At 45.9% G+C, this 21,544-nt stretch overlaps 1 protein-coding gene across 9 annotated transcripts in view; it reads right to left on the reverse strand.

The window, feature by feature from the left end:
- TANC2 (tetratricopeptide repeat, ankyrin repeat and coiled-coil containing 2) overlaps positions 1-21,544 on the reverse strand; it is a 357,408-nt gene continuing 335,864 nt past the window's right edge. For 5 of the 9 annotated variants that reach the window (XM_049701638.1, XM_049701640.1, XM_049701635.1 and 2 more), the window contains 9 exons: positions 18,827-18,960; positions 16,986-17,109; positions 12,870-13,045; positions 12,441-12,573; positions 11,853-11,882; positions 10,940-11,031; positions 8,901-9,047; positions 6,358-6,458; positions 1-4,776 (listed from right to left, as the gene is read on the reverse strand). In XM_049701638.1, coding sequence (XP_049557595.1) covers positions 2,820-4,776; positions 6,358-6,458; positions 8,901-9,047; positions 10,940-11,031; positions 11,853-11,882; positions 12,441-12,573; positions 12,870-13,045; positions 16,986-17,109; positions 18,827-18,960 — 2,894 coding nt within the window. In that variant the 3' untranslated portion in view covers positions 1-2,819. The remainder of the gene's footprint in view (positions 4,777-6,357; positions 6,459-8,900; positions 9,048-10,939; positions 11,032-11,852; positions 11,883-12,440; positions 12,574-12,869; positions 13,046-16,985; positions 17,110-18,826; positions 18,961-21,544) is intronic. The other 4 variants (XM_004275661.3, XM_033438923.2, XM_049701636.1 and 1 more) reach the window with 3 other exon arrangements.

The following is a 21,544-nucleotide window of genomic DNA, read 5'->3' on the forward strand; positions in this document are numbered from 1 at the left end:
TTTCTTTCCTTTTTTTTTTTCCCTTGAAAAATACACTAAAAGACAAGGGCGGTTTTGCTATTTTCTAATGAAGACATTACTCACACTTAAATATCCAGTATTTATCAGTTACAAATTCAAACAATAAAGTGCACCCATTTAAAGACATGATGTGATGGAAACCCATTAGTGCAAGAATTCTGGGTGAACGGAAGGTAGGATTTGGTGAGAAACCTATAAGCTGAAGTCTGTCACCACTGTCTCCATTTCAGGGTGATGTGAATTGGCTGAGTGGAACTTACCGGTTTCATGTGAAAAATTCCCCCCCCCCCCACCTGAAGCCAGACATTGACTGAGCAAGTGCTGCCTGGGGAGGAGGCATCTCTAAGGTACAGCACTGAGATCGTCCCGTGGCAGTGAAGTAGCAAAACAGGGCACAGGCAGTCTGCTTACAAGGAAGAGCTTTGTCTCCTGCTCCAATAAGGTCCAGTTGGCAATTTTTAGTCAAAAACAACGGGCGCCCAGTAGTGATATTCACTCCCTCTTACGATGGCTAAAAAAGAACTGCATCTTGACTGTTGACAGTTTAGTGTTTTGTCCAGTAAGGCATGGACCCTAAATCTGTCTGTCCTAGAAAATTCTAAGAGACACGCTCAGGAGAAGTGGCATCAGTGGTGTATTTGTAAAACTACAGCACCTGCTTGCCCACTCACGTGAGTGCAGGTGGTACGTGTGGTGTTCCAAATAAACAAGGGGCACTTTTCTAATAAACACTGAGAAATTTTCAAAAAGTAGCAGCAGCTCCTCAGTGAGTAGTAGTTAAAAAGGGTAAGATGCAAAGAGCCCAGCAGGGCTGAGATCTGGACCAAAAAAGCTGAGAGGCTGCTGGGCTCCTGGCTGTAGGCTGATGCTATAGCTGTACATTTCACCTTCTTGAGAGAAAGAGAGACACACTGATGTCCACTCTGGGCTAGGTGAGTGGGAGATAGTCCTTAAGCATCAGAGAGAGTGGACAGAGGCTGGGTCTTGAGTTAGCCTTGCTGTTGACTTCTAGCACAGGACACACATCCTGGCCTGTTCCAGGCTTGGGGGTGGAGGGGTTCATCTGTTTGGCAGAATCTAAGTTAGTAAAGAAGTGTTTCTGATTTCAGCTTCATGCTCCCCATGTCTTAACGATTCTTTCAGAGGACACTTACTATCACAAACAGGTCTGGTCACATCTGGATTTTTACTCAGGAAACCTCCCTTCCTGTAGCCCTTTACTAACAAGAGCAGAATGATTCCTGGTAACAGTGACCGAATTCTCTTTTGTTTACTTTTAGTTGTTTAGTTTGTTAACTTTAAGAGCTGATGTGCAGTCGCTACCAGGCCTGTGCTAAGGCTTCGATTTCAGTGTTCTTGCCGTCCCTCTCATGCTGGCCTCAGTCACTCAAAGGACCGGTTAGCAAAGGGCCACCAGACACAGGAGATGTCTGGAGGGTGACTGGATCAGAAGACTTGCTGTCTACCTTATGTGCTCCTACCCAGGGCTGAAAGGGGTCTTTCTTCACCCGGAAACACTTCGCTGTGCCTGGCTTTTAAATATCAATCCCCAAACACTCCTACCTAGAAAAAGAAAAGAGTAAACAATTCCTGTAATAATAGATAATGAAACAATAGACCTTGAAATGGAGTTAGACAACATTTGCCATGGAATGCAATGGCCCTGGGTGCAAGCTCTGGGAATAAGTCTCACCGTCCCCAGAGAATTCAACTTCCTTCCCCCAAAACCAATTCTTCACTATACCATCTGGGTTTAAAAAAAAAACAAAAAGAGGGCCAGTAGAACAAAATCTGGCTCTAGGCAAAGATCCAACTTAACAGGATTACTACACCAGGCAACCTCCGGGAAGAGAATGCTTTTTGAGGAATACGATGCTCAGTGACGTATCAGAACCCAAGAAGTAGATTTCTCCAAGACAGATTTTCTACAGCCTTTCACTGAGAATCCAGAACAGTCTCTCTATGTATTTATTTATTCTCTCCCCCACCCATGGAAAATCGGTAGCTTTTAATGGTTAATTTGGCTAAAAACGTAAAGAATAACTCAGTGAATTATTTAAAAGTATGCATGATTCTCATCCAATTTCCTCGGCTGACTGGAATATTTAAAGGGCTGGTTGTTTTCTCAATGTTCCTAAAATGCCTCTTGGGAAATCCATGTAGTGACATTTCAAATAACTGCATTGGTGCTTTCTTATTTCTTCTCTTTCTCCTTGATCCTTTACCCCCAGAGGAAGACCAGCGATAATCTAAACGAACATTCTAGACCGGATGGCTGCAGGGAGCTGGCGGTCCAGGGGAGGAGACCATGGCACAAGAATGCACTGGGGCTGCTATTTGGATAACACTGGATAAGAATGCAAAGGCAAAGGGGCATCACACTCTTTCTAAAGTTCCTAGAAGAAAACGAACGAGAACATCTTATTTTTGTAAAAAAAGGAGAAAGACGTTTTACACAACAAGAACATCAGTGAAAGCGATTGTCTCCTGGAAAAAGCTGACCAGTGTGTCTGATCTCCCTGGGTTAAAGCACACGGCACAACAATCTCCTCGTTGGCATCTGAAGAGAGGGAGAGAGCGTGTGGCTAGGGTACAGACAAAAGAAACCCAAGTCCTGGCTCCCCGGAGGCCAGCTTCCCAGTTGGCTGCATGCAAAGGATTTCGGCATGTGGGCTGCCACCTCTGAACACCACACGGAAACTACATGAGAAATTAAGCCAGAGAACTACCTCGAATGTGGAAACCAAGCCTGAAAATGTGCAGTGAACACATAGGGGTCTCACTCCAACACACGTCTTTTAAACATTAGACTCCACAAATGGTCTCTTTGGTTTGATAGGGGACGTCTGCCCGTGTCGAGAGTCCCGGGACAGCTGCCTGTGCAGGTTGTCCTGGTACGCCTGAGCCACAGGGAGGGTCCGAGCTACCTTCACGTCGGGGTACGAGGAGGCCTGGCTAACTCTCTCCAGCAGGTCTCCGCGCGACCGGTTAGCCAGCATCCCGTGGGGGCTGTAGTAATCGTCCTCCAGCAAGTGGCCGTTCTGTGCATTGTTGGTTTTGTTATAAAAGGCAATGTTGCTGATGGATGACGGTGGGCTGAAGGACTCAGGCTGAGGCAGGTTGCCTGGAGATGTAGGACTGAGAACGGTATCCACTGATGACACTGCCCAGGTCCGATTCTGCTGGTGAAGGTGGGGGTACTGTTGAGTCCGGGCTGTTTTATCTATGATCCCCATGAATGGTGTGGTCCTGGATCGGGTGGGCTCACTAGGGTAACCTCCCTGAGTGGGAGACACTGGCGACAGCTCGTCACATGACCTATCGTATGCCGGTTTCAGTGGGATCTCCATTTGTTGAATCGAGGAAGATGGCCGGAAGGTAGGAGTTAGGTTGGAGGCGGATGAGATACTATTGCTAGATGGAGAGAAACGAAGGCCTACGCTTTGGGAGTGCAGCAATGGCCTGGGAGTTGGTGGGTGGGGTTTGATTTCATTAGGGTTGACACTAATAGGTCTTCTGATTAAATGTGACACATCGGGGGAACCTAGTTGGCTGGAGGAACGCTCCAGGTCTAGTTTTGAGTGACAGACTGGGTAATAGGATGCGGACTGGCTACGCCCAATCTGTGGTGTCTGGCTGTATCTCATGCCACCTCGATAGGCGGAGGAAGGTCGCTGGGGAAGGTCTTCTTTGGTCAACCCTCCGTGCTGACAGATGGCGCCTGCACTCAGGCTGGCCTGCACATGCTGCACGGGTCTCCCATCCCCTACAATCCCCCCGATTGACCCTTGATAAACCAACCTGCTCTGACTTACTCCTATGTCTCCTTGTGAAGACTGGTATTTACCAGCCATCGAATGGGCCACTTGGCCATAGGCCCCTGTGGAGATGACAGTGCTCGAATGAACTGCTGAGCTAGGCTGGTTGCTTCTCACGATCTGCGCTTTGGCCGGCTGGAGCCTGAGCCCTTGCTGGGGCACTGCCACGGGAAGTTGGGGCATCTGGTAGGGCCGCTGGGCCATCTTGGATAATGGAGATTTCGGTCTGCCAGGAAGCTGACTAACATTTGTTTCTTGCTGATAGCGCACGGGGGAGCCTGACTGGGATCTATAAACACTCATGCTTTCCGCGGGAGGGCTGGCCCGATACTGAGGGCCTCTGCGGAGAGGGGACGGGGGAGGGCTCGGGTATTCCTTGCCCTGCCCTCCCACAGGAGGGGGGCTGAAGCGGTAAGATCCTCCCTGATGAGCTGGGGAAGTGTGCGGGGGACTAGGCCTGTAATGCGAGTTCTGGTGAGTCGGAGAAAGAGCGGGTGAGGTGGACTGATAGCTCTGCCTAGTGGGAGAACCTACAGAACTACTGGACCGGAAGTCAAAAACCTGGTGAGAGCCGAGAGGCGAGCTGGAGACGTAGGCCGCATCACGGTGGGCCGGGGAGGGGGGCGGGCTCTGGATTATCGGGGGCCCCTGGCTGGGCCGAGCCTCCGTCTGGAGGCCGATGGACACATTCTCAACATCCTGTTCCAAGAACTCCTCCTCGAGTATGTCCTGCACGGAGTAGATATCTTCATGCTGGGGTTCGGGTTCTGTCTCTTCCGGTAACTGCTGCTGAGGCTGCTGCTGTGCCGCCGGCGGCTGCTGCTGCATCTGCCGACACTCCTCCTCCACTCTCAGCAGAAGCCTCTGGATCTCACGGTTGTTTGGACACAGCTTGATGGCCTCGTTCAGGTCCTCTAAGGCTGCTGCAAACTGTCTGCTTGACAAAATGTAAACACAGGAACTGGAGTTATTCTGAATCAACAGGAACCACCAAGAGCTGAGAACACGGTCACTGTTTCAGAGAACTGTTAGCGTCTGGGGGCATCTGGGGGGCTTTGGTTTCGTCTGATTTGTAAGGAAGGAAATAGGTAGGCTGTCATTCCAGAAGAGTCCAGAATGATTCCCTAGCCAGTTCAGCCTCCATCTTCCCTCTGGCCTCTCTGGGATCAGTGGAGAAATGTCCCCATTTTGTCAGTCCAGCGAGGCCCTTCAGGAAGTTTCTCTCAGTGTCCAAATGCACACCAGGTAGTATGAGGGTTGGGTGGGGTTGTCATTTACAGGGCCACTGTCAATTAGCTTAGGAACAAAACAGTAACTACAATATTTAAAATCTTGCTGATCCAGCAGAATTTTTTCTTTATATTTTAGCTCCAATTTCCAGGCCTGTTCCATCCTAGGCAAGAACCCTGTCCTCTGCCCTTTCTACCCCTCGCCCCACAGCACTGCGGCTCCTCCATTCTGCTACATCCAAGCTGGGGAGGTATTAGGCTTGCTGACGAGAAAACTCAGATTCTAGTCTACAGATAAGGACGCAAACGGTCAGAGATACTCCCGTCCTCTCTATTAACCTTGCCCAGAAAAGGGGCAATTGGTCTTGTGGGGAAGGAATAATCCAAGGGGAAAGAGAATTTGACAGTCAAGCTTCTGTAAGAACTCTGTTGCCCCAGCTAATTAAGACTAAGATCACTGCCACCGTCATCACTAGACTTAACCTGGGTTTGATTTTCAGGACCACATGCCCCCTGGTCATAGCTGTGAACCTGAAGCAGTTCTTTTACAGGCAGAGCTGGGGAGAAGGGCAGGGCGCCGGGCAGGAGGCATTAAGGACAGTGACAAGTTATCTAAAGATCACTGATGGCAGTTTCTAGATCTTTCTGGAGGCTTTCCTGCCCACTGGCCAAACCACAGCAGATGGGGCATGAGAGATGGGGTTTCTCTTGGGCCCTCTCAGTCCTGGCAGCAGGACCTCCTGTCTCCATGCATGTGTGGTGTGGTGCTGGGAGGGGTGGGTATGGGAGAAGGAGGCTTGATCCCACCAGACTTGAGGAGAGCCCCAGGAGGAAGACTAAATGATCCAGGGAATCTCCCAAAGGCCTGTAAGAAAAGAAAGAGGGGCCTGTGATATATGCCCATCCTACTTTCCCCTCTAAAGGGCTGGGAGGAGATTTTGCTCAAGTGACCTCTTCTTAAGCCACCAGTGTCTCTACGCTATCTGCTTTGGGGGTTAAAGAGCGACTGAGATACGGCAGAGGCTTCTTGGAAGAAGGTGCCATTCTCCAACAATGAAAAGGCAGTTTTCTCCCAAAGGAAAATGCTCTAGATCTCCACAGCCCCAAAGAGCTGCCAGCTGTACGATGCGTTCTGTGCGATGGGAGCCGTCCCCAAAGCTTGGTCCTGCGAGTCCTCAGGGACAGACATGGGGGTCTGTCCGATATGCCCCAGGATGGTCTACGTTGCCTTGGCCAGATTTTCAGAAAAGAGAGCTCTTGCTTCTCACCCTCTCTCTCTCTCTCCTCACCTGCTGCTGCGTTTTGCCCTTGCTCTTGCATAGTAAGCTTCATAAGATTTCGGTTTCAGCTCCAGGGCCTTAGTAGCAAATTCCTCCGCCATTCCAAAATCCTGTCATTACAATAGGTGTGCAAATGAGTCATTGAAGAGATATGAAAAATAGACATCTTGGGAATAAAACAGATTATATGTACATTTCTTTTGACATTTATGGACGGAACACCTGGGATTCTTGACATGCCTGGCATGGCTCTAGCCACGTGGCCCAGACTGAAAGCTCCTTCTGCCTTTTGCCCTGTGTGGCCCTGCAATGGCTCACAGGAATTCATCTGCCCAAGAGTATGAAAATATTTTTAATTTGTCCTCTTTCTGCCTTTGCAACATAGTTCTTTCTGGTCCAGAAGCCAAATGTCAACCCACTGAAGCTCTTGAAGTTGGAAACCCAAACTCTCGCTGCACATGTGAATATGAGGCAAACACACACGTCGACGCCTCGTGTGCGCCCCCATCCTACCCCCACCTTCCTGCCGCACCCACTATTCCTCGGCTTTAAAGGGATGAGAAGTAAGTCTAGGAAGATGGGATCTGTGTAAAAAAGAAATGACTGGCTATGGAGACGGGAGGGATGGAGGAGGGACGTCAGACAGGCTTGCGCGCGATTCTCTGCTCTGCTTTGTAAGCCCTCGGGGTGTGTTGTGTGTTTTCTTATCCATACGGACCTCCCAGGTAGGATTAAGAGCAATAAAGCATTTGAAAGCTCCACACACAGTCCCTGGCACACAGGAGATGCTCAATGAACAGTAGTGTCCATTCTGTTTCATAGAGGCGTCTCTGGCCTGCTCCTTCTCTTAACTTGTTCCTTACTTAGGAAACATTTAAAATTTAAATAATAATAATAAGACAAGAGAGAAGACTGGCTGTCACTGGGGCCTGTGCTGTCACCTCATCTCTTAATCACTGAGGCTGCCTGGAGGAACACGGTCCCATCTGTCCTCATTCTGAGAAGCCCTGGGAACAGGAACCAGGGAAACAAAGCCATAGTCTTCAAGACACCCTTACATACTAAACTAAAGGGGAAGGTTTTCTCCTCTTTTACTATCAAAGCCATAGTACAGCACAGTAGCCTCTGGTTACACTTGTGAATCCTAAGGCAGAACAAAGGCCCTGGGGTGGAGGTAAAGTTGAAAAAAGAAAAAAAAAAGAAAAAAAATTAATGGGCAACTTTCGACATAGGACGACAGACTTCAGGTGGTCCTGGCAGGTGATTAACTGTTTCTGATCCAACGTGGAGCTACAGAGGAAGTGTTCTATTTCATAGCATCAGCTTCCAGCTCTACTGTTCCAACCTTTCCCCTTCATTTTTTCTTTTGGGACAATCGTTAGTTCTGGGAAGATTACAGAGTATTTTTAAGAAGCAGACTATTTGTGAGGCAAGAAGGCAGCCAGCAGGTTGGCAGCAGCTTCGGAGCTTTGTCTAACTCTTACTAACTGGAGGAGAGCCTTGCTGCTGTTTCTTCTGTTTCACGTAAGAACCTCACCACCTTTCCCGGAGAACCTCTCCCACATCCCCGCTCTCCTCGGCACCTGGGAAAACGCTGCCTCTTAGGGCATCACGGTGCCCTCTGAGATACCCAAGTCTATTTATCAGGGTGCTCTTTTCATTGCCATCTAAAGATGGATGATATAAAGGTCACTTTTCCAGAACCGATAGCAGATCTGTTGCTACTGAGGCTGAAAGCTCACTTCTGTACGCCTGAGTTCTCTATCCCTTTATTCAAACATTCCTGTTTGGCTTGGATTATTTTTATCTCCTGAGGAACCACGAGACCTCAGGCTAGTGGACGTCAGAGATGCCTGACATGATCCCGGCTATTCCCAGGATCTGAGAGAGGGTTCTTGGCCCAGGAGTGTCTGCAGGTCAAGGGAGCAGTGCCTGAGGCCATCAGAGGCTGTATCTGCAAGGCAGGCAAGAAGGACCAAGGACTATTTAGGGGATAATAAAGGACCAGGAGGAGTTCTAAGACTCCCTCTGTGACAAGAAGGGACACGTCATGTTAGAATAAAAGGACGAAGAAAGAAGTGAAAAGTTGAAGATTAGCCTTAGAAATTAAACCTTGAAGTTCATGGTCCTGGGCCCTCTTTCCAGCCCTTCCTTAAATGACTAGGGGGTCTACCAGTAAAGAAGGGAATGACTAAAATTTGTATCTAATTGCATCTGGAATTCCAGTGACCACTGCTCTCACATTTTCCCAAAGACCAGAAAACTGACCTGGGGCAGGGCAGGATGATGATGGCACTCCAATCACTTTCAGCAGGAATTAGGAAAGTTCAGAAAGCTACAAAGTGCCCACAGGATTCACTTTTTTATCGTTTGAGGTATGGATTGTACTTAGACTTGATTTCTTTCAAATTGCAAATGTCAGTGCTCTGTGAAGGACAACCAAGTTCCAAATGGGGCAGACAAGGATTTCAGGGGCCTGGTAAAAGCCAGTGCATGACACGGACCGTCAACTTCCAGTACTGCAGAAAGGAGCCGGGATGAGAGGGACTTACGTTCATTTTCCTGCGACATCGAGAGAGGTTGAGGAGGAGAGACACTTTTAGTTCCCGGAAGGTTTTCAAGTCCTCACCAAACCCTTCTCTAGGGAATTTCTTCAGAGCGTACTGGTAGCGCTGGGCAGCTTCCTTTACTTTCCCTTTCTAGTGGGAGCACAAGAGAGCAAAACACAGTTGGTCTGCTGAGCAGCTGAGGAGGTTTGCCCCCACTCCCTTCCTCTCTCCGCAGTTACTACTAAGGGTTAGGCCCTCCCAACACCACCCCTGACGGTGAGAGCAGCAGGGTCCAGTCTTTTCTACTGGAAGCTCACCTGGCAGGTGAGGGGTGACGAAGGGGATTCCCAAGATACAAGCCAGAGAAACAAAGTCTTGGCGTATGAAAGGCCTGGGACCCCAGCTTCCCAACTGGACTCCCAAGGAACTGACCTTGTTCATTTCAAAGGAGGTTTTTCCCCGACCTGATCTCCCTATAGGACACATAGCATTCCCCAGTCCCAATCACTCCAAGGTTATTATTACTTCTTTACATCTGTTTTATCTGGAAATTCTTTTTGTTCCACCTTGCCAGTCCTCTACAAGAGGCCATTCTCCTCCTCACAAAGGATGTGGGAGCTAAAGCAGTCTAGCTGTTGCTCCCCTAATCTCATGGCATAAAAGAATATCAATGAGTCTTCCCCTGTTTTTCGAAAAGGCATGGGGTAGGGTGGTGGTAGACAAGTGAAATTTAGAATTTGTGATTCCATCTGTGTCAGAGGGATTTTCCAAGATGAGGTAAATCTGTGACCCACCTAGGGAACTGGTCACAGGGGTCTTGAACTTTTCTTACATTTTGCATCTGAAAATCTATAAGCTGAGCCCAGAATGATGCAGGAGGCATCTCACACTCTGTTAGCTGCCCTTTATCCACTCCATTCTGTCTGTATAGTTGCAACTCCAACCAGGGATCCTGATCTTTTATTTTCTCTTTAGACCCTTTCACTGAGGATAGACTTGGGAGTCTTCCAAGGCAGAATTCTGGGTAGGAGCAGGAGGAGCTCTGCCTGTTTAGGAGGTAGGACTCCTTGTCGTAGGGTGCCACAAGTTATGTCATGAACAGGGCTGAGATTCTTGACAGCAGTGCCACTCTCGAGTCCATAAACATGACACCCTGAGAGGCCCTTCTTTGAAGTCATGTAAAATCATGGCTGGGTCAGAACTCAAGTTTCCTAGAAGCCTAAGAGTCCTAGATTACAATAACTCTCACTCAAAGGGTCTTTGGGAAATACAACGGTACTCCCAGGAGCTCTGTATACTCCTTACACAAGGCGGAAGTAACGTGCATCACAATCATTTCCTCATCTTTGGGCCTGGGCATGTCTCAGTGACACCCGCTGCCAAAAGTTGGGCCGGATTTGTATTTACTTTAGGAAAAGAAGATTCAGCTAATCTTAACACAATGAGATAACTCTGACATGGGAAGTTCTTAAGGGACTTCCTGCAGCCCATGGGAGTTTGTGTGTGTTAGGGATATGCAGCCTTCAGCTTGAACTGTGAGTACAAGAAGACTTCATACCTTTTTTGTTGTCATTTCAAGTAAATCTTGTAATTGCTATTTGTCTTGGTTTCCTTTCCTTCCTCAGGGATGCTGATAAGCTATTATTACTACAGAGTTTTAAATCTACATATATATTAAATATAAAAGCTAAGATTGATGCCTCTTTCCCACAGACTGGAAATATCTGCACTATATAACGTTTCTTTTACTTGTCCCATGGTTTCCAGGCTCCAATGAACAGATTCCATGTAGAATCTACGCATCTGCCTATTAGTGACCAGGTAAGACCAGGTCTTTAGGTCCATCAGCTGCAGGCATGTGCAGGCTACTCTTGCTCTCTTGTTGAGAAAGCAAAAACCTGGGGTCCTCAGCTTACGAGCCCACCACCGAGGGATGGCACTGCCTCTAGAACCAAGGGTGAGACCTGCCGAGACTTCGGGAGATTCTACAAGGAGAGAACAGTCAGGGCTGTCTGGAGGACACGGTTCCTTCCTCCGCTCACCTTATAAAACATGTCCCCCTCTTCCATCAGCTTGCTCAGCAGGATGATCATGATGTCTGGTTTGGAGGTGGCCATCGCCCATGTGGCTGGACCTGTAGTGTACAGGATGCATGATGGGTAAAAAACTCATACAATGTAAGGGTGGCAGGAAGCTAGGTGAAAAAAACACCCTTGGGGAATTTCTGCTGAGAGAACAACTTGCTCCACAACAATGGCCTCATCTTTTAGAACTGGGAGTGTCTTAGTAACTCCCACTGCCAAGAAGCTGCGTTGGATTTGTATTCACCTTAAAATAAGAATGTTTGAACTGTCTGAGTTTGCACCACTGGAGGGCAGCAAAGCCTGCGTGTTGTATTTGGGCAGGCGATGGCTTATTTTGGAGTTATTTTAAATAAGGAAATTGGGAGAAAGGGTTTACATTAAATGTCACCATAAGATTTTAAAAATCTAAAAAGGGTAATTTATTTCAGAATCTGGGACTCAGGAGCCCCAGCTGTTTAGTCTCAATTTTTAAATACGTTCTTTGCAGAAGGGAAACCATGAAAGACTCTAAAGGTTCCCCTAATCTGTAAGTACTGAATAGGACTCCTGGGATTCATGCTGAACCAGGAGCACGGTTCCAATGTGAAACAAGCCAACATGACCGAGGACCACTTTACCCACAAAGAGAAAGAAAAGGTTAACTCGATTAGTTTACGGATGCCTGAACTATTTACCAACTAGGCTTTTCAGGGTTAGTTATCAAAAGTTCAAGTTATTCTCTACAACAGTCATTAAAAAAAATCTTCTTTTAAGGTGAAGTAAATTAAAAGATTAGAGGTGTAGGGAACTCATGCAGGCTAAATCAAAGAGGAGAAGGCAAAGCTGATCAAGCCATCAGACCACGCCTGATGCTGACAGCGGTGAAATATACCTCGTGGGCGACTCGGTAACGTCTGACAACCTTCAAAGAAAGGAGAAAACAAAAAGTTGTAGGAGAGGAAAAAAAAATGGATGAAGGTGAAAAAAAAAAAAAAAAAAAGAAGGAAAAAGCAGCGGTGAGAGGCAGGCAGCAAAAAAGCCAGCATATCAGCCAACCCTTGTCTACAGGCCTGAGGGACGGGGAGTGGATGGGACGGCAGCCGCAGGGACTCGAGAGTCCAAAGCACACACAGAGCAAGGGAAAGCGAAGGCTGTGGCGGTGCAGGGATCCAGGATGCTCACAGGGCGGGGCTGCTACCGAGGTGTCAGCGCTGAGATGTGCTTAAGGTCGGAGCAGCCTCCTGGCTAAGGCTACTCGGGGCACCGCAGATAACCGTGTGATTTTGGACACAGGGTAGCGTAGACCATGGCTCAGATGGTGCTTTCTCTGGGCCAAGAGCCTTCTGTTCACTTGGACAATAACTGGGCCAGGGCAGAGGGGAAACTGCATACACGCACACCACACACCCAGGGCAGCCAGACCGCCGGACCAGTCTGGCCCCTGGGCACAGATGGCCAGCACCTTCTTCCTTTTTCCTACCTATCTTGGCTCCTTTCTTCAGAAGAGTGACAACAACAGAAGTGTTCCGGCACCCCACTGCCCTGTCCAAAGGGCGCATTCCGCTGTAGTCAACGTGCTCAATCATGGCCCCGTGATCCACCAGGAACTGGACCTAGGACACGGACGAAGCAGCGCAGTTAACGCAGGTGTGACGGCTCACACTGCTCCACTCAGGGCTCCGGCTGCTGCCTGCCCTTTATTCAGCTACTGGTTTGAACCAGGCTGGACAGTCATGGTATTCCAGGCCAGACCTATGCTCCTGGTCTTTAATGGTGTTTTCAGTGTTCCCGCCCTGGAGCAAGTACAGATCTGAGAACTTTATATCAGGAATCATCAACCCCAGATAACATTGTGGATAGAGAACCTTCCCTATTCTTACCACCCTGAGGCTTGGTTAAAGGCACTCACCACCTCAGCATCACCATAGAAAGCCGCCAGATCCAGTGGGGTGCGGCCATTCTTGTCAGCATGGTCTGTGGCGGCTCCATTATCCACCAGAGAACGTACTACTGAGAGGTGACCCTTCAAACAAGCCCAGCTGAGGGCTGTCAATCCTTCTTTGTCCATTAGTGCAATGGAGGCACCTACAAGAGCAGGCATAATACAGGGCTGAGGAAACATGAAAAACATGAAAATTCACAGCAGGAGGGAAAGCTGGTATTTAAGGTGTACACTCGGCCAAAGCACAGCTTATGTTTCTGGGATGTGAGTTGTCTTTGGATAAAACTGTTAACAAAATTGCTCCCACAAGCTGTCAGTACGAGAGTCCAGTTCTTTGACAGGGCAGCCTATCCTGGGTTGTGCATAATCTCTCCCCAAGCTTACTGTTTATCCTTAAGTTTCATTACTCCTCTGTGAGAATCCTCAACTTTGCCCAAAATGGATGTGCTCACCACCTCTAGAATCTCCCACAAGTACTCCTGTATCCGCACTTGCGGTCATGCTGCCCCCATGTGTGGATAGCTTTTATCTCCCCATGACTTACCTCACTTCTACCTGTTCTCTAGGAACCATCTCAAACCTCCCTGTCGGGGCTTCCCTGGTGGCACAGTGGTTGAGAGTCCGCCTCCCGATGCAGGGGACACGGGTTCGTGCCCTGGTCCGGGAGGATCCCACATGCCACGGAGCGGCTGGGCCCATGAGCCATGGCCACTGAGCCTGCACATCCGGAGCCTGTGCTCCGCAACGGGAGAGGCCACAACAGTGAGAGGCCCGCATACCACAAAAAAAAACCCCCAAAAAACAAAAAAAAACCCTCCCTGTCTCCAAAAAGCTTCTCGCATTCACTGTTACCTCATCTTGAACCTGCTTGACATATGTCACCTTATTCTGTTATTAATCTTTTTTTTAATGTATCCCACTTATTTGTAATAAATTCTCAGTGCATGTTTTCTGAACTTGGCAAAAATCTTCGATTTCTAATGGTATAAACTCCTTGAGAGGTTCTCATAAAATAAGGAGCTCAGAACATGTTTATCATTGATGATAGTACCAGGCCACCTTCTCCCGCCTTAGAATGGGAGGGAAACGGACTCATGGGAAGAGACTGAGCCCAGGCCAGGAAAGAAATCAGGAGTTTAATTAAACTAGTCAGCCTTCAACAACCCCATCCCCACTCTTTTAGCCTATTTTATATTCTGCATCTTCTTCCCTTCAACATTTCTATTTTCACCTGTGAGAAGCAAGCACACTTGACATACTGTTTTTGTAATTAGTCTAAACTTCAATATACGTTTGGTTCTCAGCCTAGACTGTAAGCTCTTGGATGGCAAAGAGCCTGTTGTTCCCTTGCTAGTTTTGAAGAGTACCTAAGATGACTCTTTCCACACAGTTGGCATGACATGCACACTAACTAAATTAGAGATCAACTTACTGCACACACAGTACGTTTTCCAGGCTGCGTCCTCAGCTGGACAGGATTCAGATGTCAGATCAAGCTCAGGACCTGCCACAGCCAGGCTCTGGGGCTACTCAGCAGATATGTGGCCTATCACCTCTGTATCCCTAGAGGTCAGACAACCAGACTTTGTGGCTTCCCGTAACAGGATGGAGGGTTGGAAAGTACGATACTTCTAACCCTGAGGAGAGCCATCCATGTAGTGGGTTATCTTTTCACAATGGTGTAGTTTGCAACTAAAACACTGACTCTAACATGGAATGAATCTGAATATGGGACAGAATCTAAGGAGTTTTCTCAGATGCAACATCTATAAATTTCCTGGACAGAGTCTTCAGGGGTGGAAAAAGCAGGATAAGAAGGTTCTGGATGTATGTTACAGATAAATTGATTTTAAATCAGATAAAATTGATTTTAAATAAATCAGATAAAAAGATAAGGGAAGCTGGAATTTAAGAAATTAAAAGGAGATACATATGAAAAAAAACCAGGTGTTCAATTTCCTCTGAAAATTCAATTTGAAATCTTCCTCTTCTCTCTTTTCTTCTCTGGGCAGTTAACAGAATCACAGTTCTCCCAAACATCCCTTTTAGAACTTTGGAGTTACCGTCAACTCATCTGTCCTTACGACCTGCATGTAATCAACCCTTATATCCAAAATCTTTTTTGCACTTGGCCCTCCTGTTCTAACAGCTACTGCACCTGGATTCGGCATTACCTCTCATCTACTCAATGACAATGGCTTCCTAATTGATCCCCAGGTCCACTATAATCCCTTCATCAACTCTACTGTTCACACTACTGCCAAAGTGATTTTTCTTTTTTTTTTTTTAAAGCGCAACTCTGGCACTGATTCTCTTTTTAAAAATCTTGAAAGGCTCCCTACTGCCTTCAGATAAGTCCAAACTCTTTGAACCTGCTCCTTTTCAATTCCTTTCCACATACATTTCCAATTTTATTTCCCAACAGTCCTCATGTACGCCACTGGACAACTTGCATATTTCCCCAACCTGTTGTGTACTGCTTCTCCTCTCTGACCTTTCATTTACATTACGTCCTCTCCCTGAATATAGAACATTTTTCCCATTCAAATTTCAAAGTCTGTCCTGTTCTAACTCAAATACCTTTATCATCAGAGTACTTAGGATTCTCTGCTTTTTAAGGTAGTTCCTTATCTTTGTTTTATCCCCTCCTTGCCAGATTCTAGACCCTTTGAAGACATGGATTGTAGTGTATTTATTTTAAAAAATCACTCAGTTCCTAGCATAGTAGGATTTGTTGATTGAGAGAAACTCTCTGATTTAAGTGTGAAAGAATGAAACGGTAAGAAGACCGGAGACCAGAACGCCTGCAGCGTAAAGGGAACACATGTCTGGGATCTGTGTCTGATGAGCTTCCACGGGCTCACGGCAGACTGTGTGCAGTCATCTACAGCTTATCTGTGGTGAAGGGGTCCTGCCTTTTCCAGTAGACTCAGGTTGTCCTGGGACATTTACTCCTGCTACGTTTTATCCTGAGGAGCTAGGCGTATCTCCCTTGCTCCTCCAGCCCCCTCTTAGCAGAAGGATAGAAACCATGAAAACAGGTTTGTTTGGTGGCTTGTATTGGGGAAGCAAGAACCACTCTGTACACGGGGAAAACAGTTCTCTGATTCTGACCCAGTTTTGTGAGTCTAAGGTTGTGGAAACAAATCTTTGCAGGAGAGAGCTAAAGATCCAGTAAGTCTCTGACTGAGTTGTAGTTTGAAATCTTAGAAGAAGAAACCTTGTCTTCTTCCTAAATCAACTACCCTTCAGCTGCTCCAGCCTGGGCACGATTTGCAGGGGCTTGTTTTTCTTGAAGTGTGTGCACCTGTGTGTATTAATTATCGATGAGAAGATCCCGTTTACTCATAGGGGAGGCTTGCTGGAATGGAGTAAAAGCTGGTCAGAGTCACACCACCTCCTGCTTGATGCAAATGCTCGAGCTCCACTAGATGGTACTGCAGAGTCACCAGTGACTGGAGCTTTTCTACTACAGAGGTTCGTTCCCCTGTCACTCACTACTATTCTGTATAGATGACTGAGGTCGGAGCCATTGAAGGGAATGCTTTGGATAGTATGATCACAAACTCCTTTAACTTATTTCCCATTCACCAGGAATATATGAATGTTGGTAAATGTCAAAAGGAATTTATTACAATAGGAGGGTAATAATACCCTGATTCCTCAAATAGGGTCCCATGGTCAACAATCATTTCAACTTCCATTTGCCTCCTTAAGATACAAGAAAAATATTAGTTGTGCAGGCTTACAAAACAATTGATCAAGTCAAAATACGATCCCTGGAAGATGAACATTTATTGAGTGTACGTTAAAAAAAATCAAAGTTGGGAGATTAAAAAGAGTTTAGATTATGTAAATTTGATTAGGATTACCAAAAACCCCTCAAGCCATAAAGAAATAGAGAATGTCAGAGTTAGAAGGGTCCCACTGTATATGAGAAGAGAGGAGACGGACTTTCATTTTCTCACCAACTGGCTTAAGAATATCCGTTCTCAACTCCTCTTGGAATCCATCCCTGGAAATCATGAGTTCCTGGGGTTGTTATGGGCACTGGTCATCAAGCTCTGGCACTGCAGGACTGACCTTGAGCAAGGAGAAAGTCCACAGTTCCCAGGTGGCCTTCGGAGGCTGCCATCATCAGGGGAGTGCGGCCCTGCTTGTCCGCCATGTTGACATCAGCTCCGTGGGTGAGTAAAAGATCAACAATCTGCAGGTGCAGAGAAGCAGGGCCCAATCAGCCAGGAAGCGCTGCTGAGCAGACACACGCACGCCCTCCCCCACACCGTGAGAACTCCCCGCTAGTCACCTCTAAAGAAACTTTCCACTGCAAGAACCCCCTGCGTGGTCTAGTACCATGGGATTCGATCTCTGACTGTCTCAGGGACAGCCAAATGAGAAGAACTCAACTCTAAACGTCCGACTCAGCCACTCAGTAAAAAAGAATTCAAGATGACAAAGGCCAAGATGTAGACTAAACAACCCCATGGTGGAAGCGCCAACACCTATGTCAGTGCCATTTTACTGGCCTCCAGGGGTTGCAAACCTGCCTGCAGTGAATATTTACAACTGAACAGAACACAGTAAATACAGAATACAGCCTCCGATAACTCTTTAGCACTGTGGCTCCTAGGACTTTTTTCCTGCTTAAACATTTTCAAGATTATAACCAATAGACTTTTTTTTTCCATCCTAAATATATAAATTAGCGTTTATCCAGAATCCAAACATCTGGAAAGATCACATAACTAGAATTTACAAATACCACATTTTCTTTTTGCAAGTCTGAGGCACACCTGCTGTAAGTGGTTAGCAGGGATCTGTTGAGGTTTGAACCTTCCAGAGACCCTGGGGATGTTGTGAAGTGTGAGAAGGAGGTCGCTGTACCACCAGGCCAAAAGTAGCTAGTCCTTCTATATGATACAGATCATCGGGAATGATCTGTATTATATAGAATGTATGAATGTTAATTTTCTGATGTATTCTCAATTAACCAGAATATTAATAACAGAGGCCCAAGTCTTCAAACCCAGTGACTGCTGGATAACCCAAATTTTGTGATTTTTTTTGCTCTCTGCTTGAGAAGTTCCCACCCAGGAATGTAAACTGATACAGCCACTATGGAGAACAGTATGGAGGTTCCTTAAAAAACTAAAAATAGAACTACCATATGACCCAGCAATCCCAGTACTGGGCATATACCCTGAGAAAACCATAATTCAAAAAGAGTCATGTACCAAAATGTTCATTGCAGCTCTATTTACAATAGCCAGGACATGGAAGCAACCTAAGTGTCCATCAACAGATGAATGGATAAAGATGATGTGGCACATATATACAATGGAATATTACTCAGCCATAAAAAGAAACAAAATTGAGTTATTTGTAGTGAGGTGGATGGACCTAGAGTCTGTCATACAGAGTGAAGTAAGTCAGAAAGAGAAAAACAAATACTGTATGCTAACACATATGTATGGAATCCAAGGAAAAAAAAAAAGAAGGTCATGAAGAACCTAGGGGTAAGATGGGAATAAAGACACAGACCTACTAGAGCATGGACTTGAGGATATGGGGAGGGGGAAGGGTAAGCTGTGACAAAGTGAGAGAGTGGCATGGACATATATACACTACCAAACGTAAAATAGCTAGCTAGTGGGAAGCAGCCGCATAGCACAGGGAGATCAGCTCGGTGCTTTGTGACCCCCTAGAGGGGTGGGATAGGGAGGGTGGGAGGGAGGGAGATGCAAGAGGGAGGAGATATGGGGATATATGTATATGTATAACTGATTCACTTTGTTATAAAGCAGAAACTAACACACCATTGTAAAGCAATTATACTCCAATAAAGATGTTAAAAAAAAAAAAAAAAGAAGTTCCCACCCAGAACTCACCCCTGCCTGGGGCACTGGAAGTAGCTACGTGCTTACCTGCCAGTGGCCTTGGCGAACGGTGCTGAATAAGGGCACTGCCCCTCGGCGGTTTGGCTGGGCCACTGCTGCCCCCTGTTCCAGGAGTAGACGACACACCTCCAGTTTGCCCCTTCCGGCTGCAGCTGTCAGGGCTAAGGGCAGAGAGCACAGAATGAGCACAGGGGGTCTTGCCTTCTCCAGCCCTCTAGGGTAAGCAGGGCAGCACACCTGTGTTTGATGAATGTAATTGCTACTTTACCTCCAAGAATGATGATTCTGGCTACTTCTGCCATGAAGGAAATTTTCAAAGAAAAATAAAAGGGCTTACATACACGGAGACAGTTATAATAATTTTATTGAAAAAATCACCTTTGACCAAACTTACTTGGTTTCATGTTTCCTACCCAGACTATCTTCTCTGCTTTTAATCCCTCTCTTTTTTTGGTACCTCGTCCCAGCTACAAACCTTTTACTGGTATGTGCATGGGTAAGAATGCAGAGAGAAGGGTCTTTGCAGACTACGGTCTTTTAGAGTTAGCTAGGAACCACCCCTGGCCAATTTCTACTCCTGGGCCCTTAAACTCAGAGAACCAGTCAGAAATTGCAGTCTTCATTTTGTTGATTTCTTAAATGACAGTTTCCTGGATTGCTTTTAAGGGAGTATTTACAATAAAAATATATTAAAAAATGTAAAAAAAGAAAAAAAAGAAATTGCAGTCTAAGAGCCTTGGGCCAGTTTTCTTTTTTTTCATCAGTTGGGACAGAAGTTTCTAGTACATGTGTGACCATTTTCATAGGAGGGTCAAAACTGTTCAAAGTAATAGTCTTAAAGATGAGAGGAGTGTGACAAAGGCTCTTTTCTTCTGAATACAGGATAATGGAGTCACAGATAAAGCACAGCTATAGCGAGGATAAAGGACACACAGCAGGAAGAAACATAAACATTCTTCCTTCTGTGCTACTGTCCATTGTTTATGATCTCTGATACAGAGGATTCTAAGAGTGCTTATTTCATCCTTTGAGTACTGTTTCAATAGCAGTAAGAGGAATTTGTCAATATACTTTCTACTAAGTTCATATTTGAACAAATATGTATGTGTTTCTTAACCAGGGATCTCAAATGTGTACACTCAGTGTTTTAAATGGATGAGGGTAGGGAAGATAGTAAACACTGTTAGAAAATGGCAGGAGTTATGCTTTTAAAGAAAGAGTATGGAGACCTTTTTCCCCACACAGACTTGAAAAACAGATGTGGTAGTCAGCAGGTCCTTCCTTTGCTGTGGCCACCTACTCCAATGACAAATCAGAGGAAGATAATACACGGCAGGTGCAGATATTTCAGTTTGCAAATGTTGGTATCTAATCAGGGAAGCAACTGAAAATCAAATCAAATGGTCACTTGAGATTTTTTTCATTTAAGTGCAAATTAAGGCATTTTGTCTTTGAGCTTGGCCAAATATACCCACAACTGACTCATATGCAAAACTAAAACTACCTGTAATTTCCACTGAGATAAACCTTCAAAGTAATCTTTTCCTTCTTCAAGGATAGAAAGGGCTTATGAAGGAAAATGTGGCAATTTTAGAAGATCTTAAACCAGATGTATCTAGGCCTTGTCTTATGTGTATTTTTCATTTTATTTTTTGGAACTCTTAACATAGGCATTTCCATCCTGTTCTCACAGAAGGGCAGAGGCTTCATCCTATCTGAGGTGAGGGTCATTTCCAAGTTCCGAATGGATAAGTTACAAGTATTGATGGGTTTGATTGTTTACTTGACTGAGAAGTTTGTCTCTTGTTCTTTAAATCAAAGTGATTTTCCCTCTTTTCCAAGTTCACATTTCTAATAGTTCAGGAAAAAAAAAAACAACTTTAGTTCTTGGGTCAGAACACAAGAGTAGCTTAAGAATTTGACTGGCAATCATCACATTGTATACATTAAACTCACACAATGTTGTATGTCAATTATATCTCAGTCAAGCTGGGGAAAAAGAAAGAACTTGACTGGGTTAGACCCTTGTTAGGAACCATAAGAATCACCTCGTTGGTACATAAAACAAAGGGTTTGGAAAATTTCTAACTCTCCCAAGTTTAAAGTAGCTACCAGGGGGCAGGAACGCAGCAAGCCTCCTTTCAATGGCTTGTGTATGGCGTGGTGTGTGTGTGTGTGTGTGTGCAAATACATTCTTTTTCACGCAAGAATTTATAGCACTCTGGAGAAAATACAGACAGTATTTCAGAATCAAGCCTCTCGTCAATGATGCTAGTTCACAGAACACAGATAAAAATTCACAAGCAGTGCCCATCCTGAAAGCTGAACTTATATACTGTCTGCTCTAACCTGGAGTCATGTTGCTGGGGGCTGGCCCATCTCAACCCACCGGACAACATGTTTATATGAGAGGGAATGTTCCATTTGGCCTTTTTCTTTGTTGTATCATCTCTGTTACTTAGGTTATGACGTAATTTGGCAGGAATCTCCAGCTGATATCTGGACACGGTCATTAACACAGCTGGCCAACTTCATCTCAGAACAACACAACTATGGAAAATTGGGTCTGTACTTTTCAAAATCCAAGAGCAAGGAGTTGCTTTGGCTGGATTTTATATAGTTCTTATCAAAAACCGTTAAAACTTTTTGAAAGTGAGACGAATAAGGCAAAGCCAGTTCTGTAAAACAACAACCTGATTCTTAGAGCAAATGTTAACAGTTTGGAGCCAAATCTCTCTTCCTAAG

The sequence above is a fragment of the Orcinus orca genome, chromosome 19, assembly GCF_937001465.1.
Source record: "Orcinus orca chromosome 19, mOrcOrc1.1, whole genome shotgun sequence".
NCBI lineage: Eukaryota > Metazoa > Chordata > Mammalia > Artiodactyla > Delphinidae > Orcinus > Orcinus orca.